General features: G+C 45.0%; 1 protein-coding gene across 1 annotated transcript in view; it reads right to left on the bottom strand.

Annotated features, from left to right (window-relative positions):
* Nucleotides 1-15,008, bottom strand: part of LOC124798354 — a 391,600-nt gene that overhangs the window by 40,137 nt on the left and 336,455 nt on the right. Inside the window, exon 6 of the mRNA XM_047261716.1 lies at nucleotides 7,219-7,542. Within this exon, the coding sequence (XP_047117672.1) occupies nucleotides 7,219-7,542 (324 nt within the window). The remainder of the gene's footprint in view (nucleotides 1-7,218; nucleotides 7,543-15,008) is intronic.

Below are 15,008 nucleotides of genomic sequence, written 5' to 3'. Positions count from 1 at the left end.
GTACGATGTGCTGGTTTACCTGTAGTCGAGACGGGCAGCGTTTTCTTTCCTGAAAGCCCACTCTCTCGCACCTTGACGGGCATTTACTCCGATTCATTCTCCTTAATATTGCTCTAACGCTCAGATTGTCATTTTTGTTCCTACTGTGGCTATTATTCTGATTTCGAACTGCTTATTATTGTGGCTGTTACGGCTTTCGAGAAAATCGAAAAGAGAGAGCACTGGAAAACCATGTTTTCGATGATGTATGGGGGATTAAGATGTGTTTTGTACTCAATTCCGATGAAAAATCCGACCGTTTAATATGTCAAAAGTGCTTAAATCAAAACAAAGTAATCTTGCTCGACATTTCTCTTTACATCATGAAGGCACACACGGGCGTTAATATTATGACGAATGATGCGCCTTAGTGGATAAGTAAAAAAAAAAAAAAAATAGAAAAGTTACCTGAACCATCAAGTCTTAGAGAAAAGTGTTTAACTGCTCATATGCAGTATGCTTAATCTTCGGCAACGATCAGAAATGCTTTCCTGAAAGAATGTGAAACAGATTTGGCGAAAGCATTTGGTTATGACGATTTCACTAATATTTAAGAGTAATTTCTGCGTAATGTAGCGCTGCAAAAGGTCTACTTTTTGATATGAGTCATAGTTTTATACTTCGACCACGACCTATCAGCCCGGAAGTTTTAAGTGAAGACAATACCGGCCGTGAAAGCTTACATTGTATGATCAAACGAGATTGAACTTGCGATCTCGCACTCAAGGGGTTCTCGAAGTCATGCCGTATCTATCTACAGCCACTCAACGGCGAAATCAACAGTAAGCAGTTACAGAGTGCTGCTCACTTGATACTCCTATCATCCTTGATGAACACCCGCCATCGTGGAGAATGTGATAGGTTCTACTACGTAAGAAGTGTTAGAGTGATGCACATGTCTGCGAACCTATGCCGCATGCTCGCACCTTGATTAACCGTCACAGTGTCAAACGCTTTCGGGAAACCTAGGGATATGGAATCTGCCTGCTGCCCTTCATCCACGATTCGCAGGATATCATGTGAGAAAAGGACAAGCTCAGTTTCGCACGAGCGATGGTTTCCAATACTCATGTTTTGGATTTGTAGCTCTTAATGGTTTCTAGATCCGTGTTGTTTTGTGGACAGACGCTTTTTTGTCTCTTAGCTCTTAATGGTTTCTAGACCCGTGTTGTTTTGTTGACAGAAGCTTTTCTGTCTCTTATATTCGAGTTAAGGATATGTTCAAGAATTCTGCAGCAAACCAATGTTAAGGATATTGGTCTGTAATTTTGTGGGTCTGTTCTTTTACCCATCGTATACACAGGAGTCACCTGCGCTTTTTTCTAGTCGCTTGTTTGAATTTGCGCTGGACGAGAGATTCGTTATAAATGGAAGCTGAGAAAGGGGTCAGCGCTGTACATCATCTGATGTTTCGAATAAATACTCGAAACTATGAACTTAGCTCGTGAAACACAGACGGCCGTTGCACTGAGTCCTCATCCGAGAAAGAAAGGCCTTTCCTGGTGGAGCTTGTGCAGCTGCTTGTTCAGATTTGTGTTTGAGGTCCAGCACAATGACATTAGTTTTTGTGTCGCGAAACCTGTCGCTTTTAGAAATACGTGGTAGTCTGGCCAACTGCGCTCTCCCGCAATGATGTTGGTGGTGCGTTTAAAATCCTAGTTGCTGAAATGCAAGAAAGGTTGCTCAGTGCGCATTTTTATCTATCAGTTCGATGGAAAAGAGTAATGACCAGCAGCCCAGAGCAATATTATTAAATAAAAAAAGCAAAACCGCTTCTGAATGCTGCCACATTAGCCAGAATAATCCTGGAATCAAGAAGAAACGAATTAACTAATGCTGCTATGTAGTTCATAGTTTGTTTTTCCTCATTTAAACTAAAATCTGCACCCTTATGCATTCATCCAGAAGTTTCGCTGCAGCGTGATTAATTTTGCACTTTCCTGCTTTTAGCGGCAGATTTTATAGCTGAAAGACTTCTTTACCCTTAGAGCTATCGCAACGTTACCTGAAATCCCAATAAAAAGCCCATTTATTTCCAATAAAGCGATACTGTCCGTCTCTCCTGGCGTTATGTAGTCAGACATAGGACTTAGAGTTCTGTATGTGTGAAAGTTTTACAGTGTCTAGATACATCCTTCCGGCTTGTTTTCAAACTTAGTTCAACCTGTTCAAAAATGGTTCAAATAGCTCTGAGCACTATGGGACTCAACTTCTCAGGTCATCAGTCCCCTAGAACTTAGAAATACTTAAACCTAACTAGCCTAAGGACATCACACACTTCCATGGCCGAGGCAGGATTCGAACCTGCGACCGCAGCGGTCGCGCGGTTCCAGACTGTAGCGCCTAGAACCACTCGGTCATTCCGGCCGGCAGTTCAACCTGTTCCCGTGAGTGGCGCCGTCACAGCATGTCTTCAAGATGGCTGCTACACTTGACGTTCGTCAGAAGCAACGTGCTGTCATAGAATGTGCTGTGAAAACGAGACAGTGGGAAACATCCACAAGAAGTTGAAAAAGGTGTATGGAGATGCTGCTGTCGATCGCAGTTCAGTTAGTCGGTGGGTAAGCAGGTTACGTGTTGAAAGCGGGCACGGCAATATTGAGGATTGTCCTCGCAGAGGCAGGCCTCGTACTGCGCACACTCCAGACAATGTGCAGAGAGTTAACGAATTGGTGACTTCTGACAGAAGCATCACAGTGAACGAAATGTCACGCTACGTTTGGATAGGGGAAGGGAGGGTTTGTAGAATACTGAAAGTGTTGGCGTTAACAAAGGTTTCTGCCAGGAGGGTTTTCAGGCTCACAAAGAAACAAGAAAAACGGTATGCAGCAAACTTTTGGAACAGTACGAGAATGGTGGAGATGAATTTCTTGGAAGAATTGTGACAAGTGATGAAACATGGCTCCACCATTTTTAACCAGACACGAAGAGGCAATCAATGGAGTGGCATCATGCAAATTCACCCAAGAAAAAAATACAGAACCACACCTTCTGCTGGAAAAGTTATGGCTACGGTGTTTTTCGATTCAGGAGGACTCTTGCTTGGGGACATCATGCCAAGTGGAACCACCATAAATTCTGATGCATATGTGACGACACTGAAGAAACTTCAAGCTCGACTGAGTCGTGTTCGACCATATCGGCAAAAGCAGGATGTTTTGCTGTTGCACGACAATGCACGGCCACATGTCAGTCAAAAAACCATGGAAGCGATCACAAAACTCGGATGGACAACACTGAAACACCCGTCTTACAGTCCTGACCTGGCTCCATGTGACTATCATCTCTTTGGGAAACTGAAAGACTCTCTTCGTGGAACAAGGTTTGAAGATGATGACTCCCTTGTGCACGCTGCCAAACAGTGGCTCCAACAGGTTGGTCCAGAATTTTACCGTGCGGGTATACAAGCGCTGGTTCCAAGATGGCGTAAGGCAGTTGAGAGGGATCGAAATTATGTGGAGAAATGAAAATATTGTTCCTAAAGGACGTATATGCACACTATAAAATTTTCACACATGTAGAATAAAATATGGATTTAAAAAATAAATAGTGCGCATTTCTTTTGGAGTGACCCTCGTAATTAGAACATATCCTCTGCAAGACATCTCCCCAGTATTTGGACATTCGCAGGGAAAGCGGCGTAGCTTTTCTATACAATGCTGGGAAAATACTATCGCCAACTTTTCCATCTGTGACGGGTGTGTATGGAACGGCAGACGGTTATCTGGGTGGCTATACATCAGTCAAACGCCTCTGAAGACCACGACGTGCTCGCAGATGTAGAAGACATAGGTCCAAGAATCACTTTAACTTTTTTCCGTGACCACCTCTGTCTCTTTCTGTCGTAGGTAGAGACGAAGTAACTCGTTTAATAGACTAGACAATCTGATACTCCCTGATACGTTGATGCAGCCGTGACACCAGTGCTTAATGATACAGCTTATCACAATATTCATAATGGCCCCTGCTTTTCCATCAACAGCTTGTTTTTCGTACGTGATTTCATACACCGTTGTGAGGTCGCACCGCGGTAGAAGGCTTGATAACAGTTATCAGTCATAATTGTTACGATGACCAAACGCGCTGTAGCGGATTTATATAGCTGCCCAATTATTCTTTCTTTTCTTATTTTGCTACTGCCTTTATCCCGCATTGTGCGCAGGGTTAAGAACGGAATTGGCATGGCTAATTTTAAGGGGTGGCCGGATGCCCTTCCTGCCGCCACCCCATACCCCCCCCCCCCCCGGGACGGAATTGGTGTACCCCAGCTGTCTGCGTCTAGTGGAAAAGGTGAAATAGTGTGAATGTGTTTCAACTGTCCGTGAGTCGGGTAACTGAGGCGGAACGTGGGGACCAGCCCAGTATTCACCTAGTAGGATGTGGAAAACCGCCTAAAAACCACATCCAGGCTGGCTGGCACACCGGCTGTTGTCGTTAATCCGCCGGGCAGATTCGATCCGGGGCCGGCGGGCCTACCCGAGTCCAGGAAGCAGCGCGTTAGCGCTCTCGGCTATATAGCTGCCCAATTAATACACTGAAATAGCTAGGACTAGCTCGACCGCAAAGTAACTTGTGACTACGTCTACTGACCGTCCTGCTAAAAGTCTATAATAGACTAAACAAGATGCATTCTTCCACCATCCACAACGCCTACAAATGATCTGTTCTATCCATCCTTCCCTTCGCCAACATAGCTTTACCTGTTGTACCGCTCTTCCCCCCCCCCCCCCCCCAATTTTCCACTCCTTACAGCACATCAGGCACCATGCAGTTCTCTGTATTCGCATCATTTCTCCGACTAGCAGCTTCTTCCAAGTAATAATATTTCCTCCTCTCTTCAAAATTTTTCAACGTCTGCATTAATTTGATTCATCTCGTAAACTCGAAGACCAAAAAATTACTGGCACAGTGATTAAGTATATCACTAATGACTACTGGCGCACTCGCGATTCCTGTTTGCAGCCTATATACTGAGCTCTGTGTCTGGAATCATATTATATTGGAGAAACTCAGCAACAGCGTCTCATGTGAAGCCATCTTCACACCGTACGATGTTGCTTACTTTCTCCGAATTTCTTCTAGTTAGACTGTGTAGATTTTGCATCGCACTGATTTTGATATCTGGTGTCCAATCTGGCAAAATACGAAGTACCTCGCTAATCGTAGACAGTTTTTAAACATGACTCATATGTCACTTCCGTTGACATATCACTGCATCAGTTGGATATTGTGTGTAAGCCTCTTCATCTATAAATAACTGCGACATCCTACATTCACTTGAAGCTGATTACTGAACTGATGCATTAACCTTCCTCGATAATTTTTGTCTCTCACACTGCCTTCCATGAGTAGATCGAACATTACTTGATGTCTCAAAGTGTGTCCGATCAACTAATTCTATCTTTTAGTAAATTATACCTTAAATTTGTTTTTCCCCCGATTCGATTCAGGCACATCTTTATCTGTTTTTCGAGCCGCCACTCAAATTTGAAATTTGTGGTGAGTTCCTATGGGACCAAACTGCTGCGGTCATCGGTCCCTAGCCTTACACACTACTTAATCTAACTTTAACTAACTTGCTCTAAGGACAACACTCATCCACCCGTGCCCGAGGGAGGACTTGAACCTCCGACGAGGTTAGCAGCGCGAACCGTGGCAAGGCGCCTGAAACCACGAGGCTACCCCGCGCGGCACCACTCAAATCTTCACATTTCTAAAAACTTCAGTTTTCTTATCGTCTGTACTGTTTATCGTTCACGTTTCATTTCCGTATAAGACTATAATAGAGGTAAATTTTTTCAGCATTATGATGGTCGTTAAATACAATTTTCCCATTCAGAACTTTTTTAATTGTTGGAAATCTGCATTTTATATCCTCTCCAATTCGAAAACATTCCTTTGTTTCACTACCAAAATAGCATCACTCGGTGTGCACTTTACAAATTGGTCACGGGTTTGTTTAACCTATGGAAGAGTGCCAAGAAGGTGCTGAGAGAGCGAAATTAGCAAACATTTGAAGACAGAAGCAAACTACGCCCTGAAAAACTACTTAGAAACTCTGAAGTGTTTTGTGCTACCCTCTGGAAATTGGAGGAACGGCTTGAGCACGTTTGTCGCCACAAAAATGCAAACGAAATTCTCCTTCACCACGACAACGCAAGGCCTCACACAAATCTGCATACTTGAGAGGAGCTCACAGAACATGATTAGACTGTTCTTCCTCACACACCCTACACCCTGGATTTCGTAACTTCCGACTTCCATCTGTTTGGTCCAATGAAGGATGCACTCTCGTAGGAAGCACTACGTGCACAATTGCGAGGCCACTGATACAGCAACAAGTTGGCTCCGACACTTAAGAAGTTGCAACAGGTTTACTAAAGAGACTGCTTATACCACGCTTGTCCGCCCTATTCTGGAGTATTGCTGCGCGGTATAGGATCCGCATCAGGTGGGGCTGACGGATGACATCGAAAAAGTACAAAGAAGGGCAGCTGGTTTTGTACTATCGCGAAATAGGGGAGATAGTATCACAGACATGATACGTGAATTGGAGTGGCAATCATTAAAAGAAAGGCGTTTTTCGTTGCGACGGGATCTGCTCATGAAATTTCAATCACCAGTTTCCTCCTCCGATTGCGGAAACATTGTGTTGGCACCCACCTACATAGGGAGAAATAATCATCACGATAAAATAAAAGAAATCAGGGCTCGCACAGAAAAATTTAACTGCTCGTTTTTCTCGCATGCCGTTCGAGAGTGGAACGGTAGAGAGACAGCTTGAAGGTGGTTCATTGAACCCTCTGCTAGGCACTTTATTGTGAATAGCAGAGTAATCACGTAGATGTAGATGTAGACCAACACAGGGGTACCAAGCGGGCGTACAGCACTCCCAGAGCGGTGGCGTAAGGCCGTCGGATTTAGCGGAGGCTATGTTGAAAAATAGGATTTTGTAGTCATAAGAGTGTGGTTAATAGGGTGTATTGGGCTCTTGAATGAAACCAAACTGCTATCAGAAAGCAAAAGTGTTACATTACTTATTGAACGCCCCTGGTATAAATGCTATAAATGTAGGTTTGTCTTTCTCTGAAATAAGAGTAGGGCGAGTATTCTATTCATTTCTCGAAAACCCAAATTGGTCTGAATTCTAGAAGAACAAGTTGCACAAGTGTCACTCACAGGCAGCGGACGACCTCGACGGTCTGGGTGAAGTAGCCCTCGTAGGGGATCTGGACGACGTATCTCCAGACGCCCTGGTAGTTCCTGGCGAAGACTGGGGTGGCGTACTCGACGCGCGCCGGACACGGCGTGGGCGGCAGCGCGCTGGGGCCCTGGCCGGGGGCGGCCGGCGGCTCGGCGCGCCGGTAGTGCGGGGGCGGCGGCGGGGGCGGCCTCCTGGCTCCGTCCTCGGCGTCGCCGTCGCCGGGGACGCTGCCGTCGCGACGCTCCGCCACGCCGCCACTCAGCGGCTCTCCGTTGATCATCTTGTACAGCATACACAGTCTGCAACACAGTGTCCTGGATACCAGATAGCTGTTCCATTATGCTGGTGAATGGCTATAGTACTCAGACGACGCAAGACCGAAAACTATTCACTCAGAGCTCGAGGACTGAGGGACTGGATTGCGATTGCAGGGGAAGGAGTAGAAGAAAGGGTGTAAGACAGGGATGTACTCTTTCGACCCTGCTGTTCAATCTGTTCATCGAAAAACCAATGAAGGAAATAAAAGAATGTTCAGGATGGAACTAAAATTCAAGGTGAAAGGATTAAAGCTGATAAGATTCGCTGATGACGTTGCTATCCTCATTGAAAGTGAAGAAGAATTACAGAGTCTACATCTACATCCATACTCCACAAGCCACCTGACGGTGTGTGGCGGAGGGTACCTTGAAAACCTCTATCGGTTCTCCCTTCTATTCCAGTCCTGTACTATTCGTGGAAAGAAAGATTGTCGATGTGCCTCTGTGTGGCCTCTAATCTCCCTGATTTATCCTCATGGTCTCTTCGCGAGATATACATAGGAGAGAGCAATATACTGCTTGACTCATCGGTGGCCGGCCGGAGTGGCCGAGCGGTTATGGGTGCTACAGTCTGGAACCGCGCGACCGCTACGGTCGCAGGTTCGAATCCTGCCTCAGGCATGGATGTTTATGATTTTTTTTTTTTAAATTTTATGGGACTTAACTGCTAAGGACATCAGTCACTAAGCTTACCCAACACTTAACCTAAATTATCCTAAGGACAAACACACACACTCATGCCCGAGGGAGGACTCGAACCTCCACCGGAACCAGCCGCACAGTCCATGACGGCAGCGCCTTAGACCGCTCGGCTAATCCCGCGCGGCGGATGTTTGTGATGTCCTTAGGTTAGTTAGGTTTAAGAAGTTCTAAGTTCTAGGGGACTGATGACCATAGAAGTTTAGTCCCATAGTGCTCAGAGCCAATTGAACCAACTCCTCGGTGAAGGTATGTTCTCGAAACTTCAACTAAAGCCCGTACCAAGCTACTGACCGTTTCTCTTGCAGAGTCTTCCACTGGAGTTTATCTATCATCTCCGTAACGCTTTCGCGATTACTAAATGATCCTGTAACGAAGCGCGCTGCTCTCCGTTGGATCTTCTCTATCTCTTCTATCAACCCTATCTGGTACGGATCCCACATCGTTGAGCAGTATTCGATCTCTGGGCGAACAAGTGTACTGTAACCTACTTCCTTTGTTTTCGGACTGCATTTCCTTAGGTTTCTTCCAATGAATCTCAGTCTGGCATCTGCTTTACCGACGACTAATTTTGTATGGTCATTCCATTTTAAATCACTCCTAATGCCTACGCCCAGATAATTTATGGAATTAACTGCTTCCAGTTGCTGACCTGCTATATTGTAGCTAAGTGATAAAGGATCTTTTTTTCTATGTATTCTCAGCACATTACACTTGTCTACATTGAGACTCAGTTGCCATTCCCTGCACCATGTGTCAATTCGTTGCGTATCCTCCTGCATTTCAGTACAATATTCCATTGTTACAACATTTCGATTTACTACATCATCATTCGCAAAAAGCCTCAGTGAACTTCCGATGTTATGCACAAGGTCATTTATATATACTGTGAATAGCAACGGTTCTACAACACTCCCCTGCGGCACACCTGAAATCAGTCTTACTTCGGAAGACTTCTCTCCATTGAGAATGACATGCTGCGATCTGTTATCTAGGAACTCTTCAGAATTGAGAACAGCGAGAAACGTAACATCAGAATTGCGTATCACGAAGTAGACGAAGTTAAGGACTTCTGCTGCATAGGCAGTAAAGTAACCCAAGAGGAACGAAGCAAAGAGGACACAAAAAGCAGACTAGCACCTCCACAATGGGTATTCCCGGCCAAGAGAAGTCTACTAGTATCAAAGATAGGCCTTAAGTTGCGGGAGATATATCTGAGAATGTAGAGGAAGTCAGGCTATAATGACATACCCGGGTAAAGTGACACAGCAAGGTTATGGACGAAACCAGTTGAGTGGCAACACCTGCACTAAGCTGTATAGAAAGGTCGATCAGCAAACCTGTTCCTACATATATAGCGAAGAGCTGCCAGCTTTCGTCTTGGTACTGTGAACGAAAAACTTACAGGTAAGTATCCATCATTTTTACTTTTATTCACATATATTCAGTCATTAGTATTGCAGGTAATTAAATGTTTGAGAAAAGTATAAGTTATTGCGTAAAGCATACTTTTAGCTATGTTTTGAGAGGTAGACTGTCCCGCTAGAGCACGAGGTAGTTGAATGTTTCTCGAAGGAATCAAAGAAGGCGTTTCAGGCCACAGTGACAGACCACCTGTCAGGGTAAAATGACACGTCATGTCATCCAGATGTGGACTCTATTTCTTTTCTCTGTGATCTTTGATACTAATTAATTAATTAAGCTATGTATTTTACGTATGTGTTTAAATTTAGTAGGTATAATAAACTGAATAAAACGAAACATTAGACACGAATTAATAAATGTGTAATGATGCGCAAATACAATGAATTTTCGTAGGCCAGATATAAGTACAGTAGGTGAATTTCCCCTTTCAGATGGCAGGAAATCGTCAAGACAGTCTTGGGATGCGGTGCAGACACAGTAGGCTATAGATGTTGTTAGAAGAGGTGACATGGGATGACTGCGGGCGTCGAAAGCACCCGCAGTTCCTCAGGCTATGCATAGAAGACGAACTAGGAAAACGAACAAAATGTTCAGTGGTGTTCAGAAAGGACTGGGTAGGTTCCAGCCAACTTTCAACACTGCATTGGAGCGTTAATTGGTACACCACCTGAAACTGTTGGAATCGCGCATGGTTGGTATGACAATGAAGGAGGTGAGACAACTTGCAGTCCAAATAGCCGAGAAAAGCAAAGAGGAAACTTAATTTTAGAAGAGAAATATTGTACAAAAGAGACCTTTTTTGGTGACAGCAATGATGCTCCCGAAGATTGTCAATGTTTGTACTGCTTGGAACTTAAATTGCATTCAAAACGCGGGGAACACCGGTTGTCAGCCCACACACTGAAAGTGCTGGAGTAAGCCACAAACCAGAAACATTATTTGTGGTACCCGCAAATACATAGGATTGGTGCGAATTATTATTTTTTTTTTCAAAAACGGAATTAACTTTGTTGTTTCATGGATTCACATTCGTAATTCTACCTTCAGTCTTCACTTTATGTACGACTGAACTGAGGAACCTTAACTGATGCTGCTGAAGAATTTTTTCAGGAATAGTGATTTATTTGTTAAGTACAAATCTATTAAGATATTAAATATCTAATGTTTATCAAAATTTCTTCCTTTTTCGTACTCCTATGTCATTTTACCCCCGACATCGTTCTAAAACCACATATTATGCACTTTTTACAAGAATGTAAAAAGTTATGGTTTGTATTAATTTAAAAACATGACACCAAGATATCGAAACTTACAAGTGAATGAGGCACTGTTCTGATACAAATGTTATTTAACATCATGGTTTATGAAGCAATAAGAACCTAAAAACGAAATGTTATGTCATTTATACGGACTTCCCCTACATTTGGAGCACAGTATCGTACAGTAGTGAAACGTGGCCTGTGTGAAAACCAGAACAGAAGAGCATCGAAGCATTTGAGATGTGGTCTTGCAGAAGAATGTTGAAAACTAGATGGACTGATAAGGAAAGACGAGGTTCTCTGCATAATTGGCGAGAAAAGGAATATATGGAAAACACTAACAAGAAGAAGGGAGAGGCTGATAGGACATCTGTTAGGACATCAAGGAATAACTTGTATGGTAGTTAGAGGGAGGTGTAGAAGGTAAAAACTGTAGAGGAAGACAGAGACTGGAATACATCCAGTAAATACACTACTGGCCATTAAAATTGCTACACCAAGAAGAACTGCAGATGATAAACGAATATTCATTGCACAAACGTATTATACTAGAAATGACATGTGATTACATTTTCACGCAATTTGGGTGCATAGATCCTGAGAAATCAGTACCCAGAACAACCACCTCTGGCCGTAATAACGGCCTTGATACGCCTGGGCATTGAGTCAAACAGAGCTTGGTTGTCGTGTACAGGTACAGCTGCCCATGCAGATTCAACACGATACCACAGTTCATCAAGAGTAGTGACTGGCGTATTGTGACGAGCCAGTTGCTCGGCCACCATTGACAAGATGTTTTCAGTTGGTGAGGGATCTGGAGAACGTGCTGGTCAGGGCAGCAGTCAGACATTTTCTGTATCCAGAAAGGCCCGTACAGGACCTGCAACATGAAGTCGTGCATTATCCTGCTGAAATGTAGGGTTTCGCAGGGATCGAATGAAGGGTGGAGCCACGGGTCGTAAAAAATCTGAAATGTAACGTCCACTGTTCAAAGTGCCGTCAATGCGGACAAAAGGCGACCGAGACGTGTAACCAATGGCACCCCATACCATCACGCCGGGTGATACGCCAGTATGGCGATGACGAATACACGCTTCCAATGTGCGTTCGCCGCGATGTCGCCAAACACGGATGCAACCATCATGATGCTGTAAACAGAACCTGGATTCATCCGAAATAATGACGTTTTGCCATTTGTGCACCCAGGTTCGTCGTTGAGTACACCATCGCAGGCGCTCCTGTCTGTGATGCAGCGTCAAGGGTAACCGCAGCCATGGTCTCCGAGCTGATAGCCCATGCTGCTGCAAACGTCGTCGAACTGTTCGTGCAGATGGTTGTTGTTTTGCAAACGTCCTCATCTGTTGACCCAAGGATCGAGACGTGTCTGCACGATCTGTTACAGCCATGCGGATAAGATGCCTGTCATCTCGACTGCTAGTGATACGAGGCCGTTGGGATCCAGCACGGCGTTCCGTATTACCCTCCTGAACCAACTGATTCCATATTCTGCTACCAATCATTGGATCTCGACCAACGCGAGCAGCAATGTCGCTATATGATAAACCGCAGTCGCGATAGGCTACAATCCGACCTTTATCAAAGTCGGAAACTTGATGGTACGCATTTCTGCTCCTTACACGAGGCATCACAACAACGTTTCACCCGGCAACGCCGGTCATCTGCTGTTTGTGTATGAGAAATCGGTTGGGAACTTTCCTCGTGTCAGCACGTTGTAGGTGTCGCCACCGCCGCCAACCTTGTGTGAATGCTCTGAAAAGCTAATCATTTGCATATCATAGTATCTTCTTCCTGTCGGTTAAATTTCGCGTGGCGGGATGCATCAGCAAATAATTAGGAACGTAGGCTGCAGTTCTTACTCTGAGATGAAGATGTTAACAGAAAAAAGCAATTCGTGGCGGGATGCATCAGATAAAAAAAATGATGACTCAAAGGAAACTGAATAAGATCCTGTAAGATGTTGCTATTAGTGTGCCAAAAGTAACACCAACAACAGCCATCTCATGGTCAAAGTATCTGCCATGAATACTGTTGTGTTGGCCGAAGAGCCAACACCGTGTTACTAGAGGAGGCCGAAATGCACGCATTTTAGCTCACGCAGACTGGCGTGAGGAGGGAAGGACTATACTGACGTGAGGTCTGGAACATGACAAGGAATTAGAATTCAGAAAGCGGACGTAATTAGTTTCATACATAACTTTAATCCATTAATGATGAACGTCGCTCTTGACGGTGCATGAGTCACAATATTATCTGTTCAGAAGACATAGTAACTGGATATGGCGCCTTGCTAGGTCGTAGCAATTGACGTAGCTGAAGGCTAGGTTAAACTGTCGTCTCTGCAAATGAGAGCGTAAGTAGTCAGTGAACCATCGCTAGCAAAGTCGGCTGTACAACTGGGCGAGTGCTAGGGAGTCTCTCTAGACTAGACCTGCCGTGTGGCGGCGCTCGGTCTGCAATAGCTGATAGTGGCAACACGCGGGTCCGACGTATACTAACGGACCGCGGCCGATTTAAAGGCTACCACCTAGCAAGTGTGGTGTCTGGCGGTGACACCACAAATACTATAGCAAGGGTGGCGCAGCTGTGCAAATGGGGGCCGGCCGGAGTGGCCGAGCGGTTCTAGGCGCTACAGTCTAGAACAGCGCGACCGCTACGGTCGCAGTTTCGAACCTGCCTTGCGCGTGGATGTGTGTGATGTCCGTAGGTTAGTTAGGTTTAAGTAGTTCTAAGTTCTAGGGGACTGGTGACCACAGCAGTTAAGTCCCATAGTGCTCAGAGCCATTTGAACCATTTTTGTGCAAATGGGTTTTACAGACTGAGCGTGTCTGGACATAGACGGGCATAGTTTGTGAGGAGGTAGCGTGTCGCAGCTGCAGATGACAACTGAGCCTCTGCCATTGGCGGGATGAATTGGTTGAGAAGTAAACCACAGCTGTCAGGGGGCAGCAGGTACGCTGATACGTTAGTGCGCGTGGAACTCCCAGGCAAATGGCTGTTTAAAGGCATTCCATGATGTAAGGCTGTCCTGAATCAGGAAAGGCAGTTGACATCGACTTGGACGCGGACGGGAAATCCAACCGCACGAGAGACAGACAGCGTCTGCATGGGACATGCTGGTTAACGTAATTTGAGTCTGCACCGCTTCCCAGTGCAGCTGATGGCTGTATCTAGCTCGCAAACCACACAATTTATTTACAAAAATGGACGCGGCTAAAATTACCTCCATTAAAACGCACATTTCCTCCCTTGTCCATATGATACTCATGTTGTACTGTCTATAGTGTACTCAAATAAAAGCTTCAATATCCATGAACAGTTATGAGACAAAAAGGAAAGCTTCATGACCAGTCAGTAGGGCAGCACCTTCTAAAAGTCCACAAAATCGAACAAACTCACTCCTGAGACACAGTTATATTTACCTAACATCGATTATTAGGGAAAATATTTCCGTTAAATGAATTAGAATGTCTTTTTGTCTGCAGCTCGTGGTTTCGCGGTAGCATTCTTGCTTCCCGGGTCCGATTCCCGGCGGGGTCAGGGATTTTCACCTGCCCCAAGATGACTGGGCGTTGTTGTGTCGTCTTCATCATCATCATTCATTCCCATTACGGTCGGACGAAGGCAACGGCAAACCACCTCCATTAGGACCTTGCCTAGTACGGCGGTGCGGGTCTCCCGCATCGTTCCCCTACGCTCTGTCAAGAAGCAAGGGACTTCATTTCCATGAAACTTTTAGGAAATGCACCTGATTAAACGTATGCCTGCGAGAGTGGAAACTTATCAAGGCTAAGGGTGGGCCAGCACCATATTGAATTCCAGGATGACGGATGGAGGGCGCCACGGACTTGTAAGTCATTTTCAGCCAGGTGTCCGGATAATTTTGACCACATAGTGTACATTTGTGATCAAATTGTGATCGTATGGTGTATCAAGCGAAATTTGTGACTGAACTCAGGGTTATTTTAGTAGAATGGATGTAGCAAGCTATTTTGGATGGAGAGTCATCGTGAGACGTAGATTTAGCTTCAGGTGTGCTCCTGGACA

This window comes from Schistocerca piceifrons, chromosome 5 (assembly GCF_021461385.2).
Source record: "Schistocerca piceifrons isolate TAMUIC-IGC-003096 chromosome 5, iqSchPice1.1, whole genome shotgun sequence".
NCBI lineage: Eukaryota > Metazoa > Arthropoda > Insecta > Orthoptera > Acrididae > Schistocerca > Schistocerca piceifrons.
Note: the sequence above shows the minus strand (reverse complement) of the source record. Positions and strands in the feature narration are given on the sequence as shown.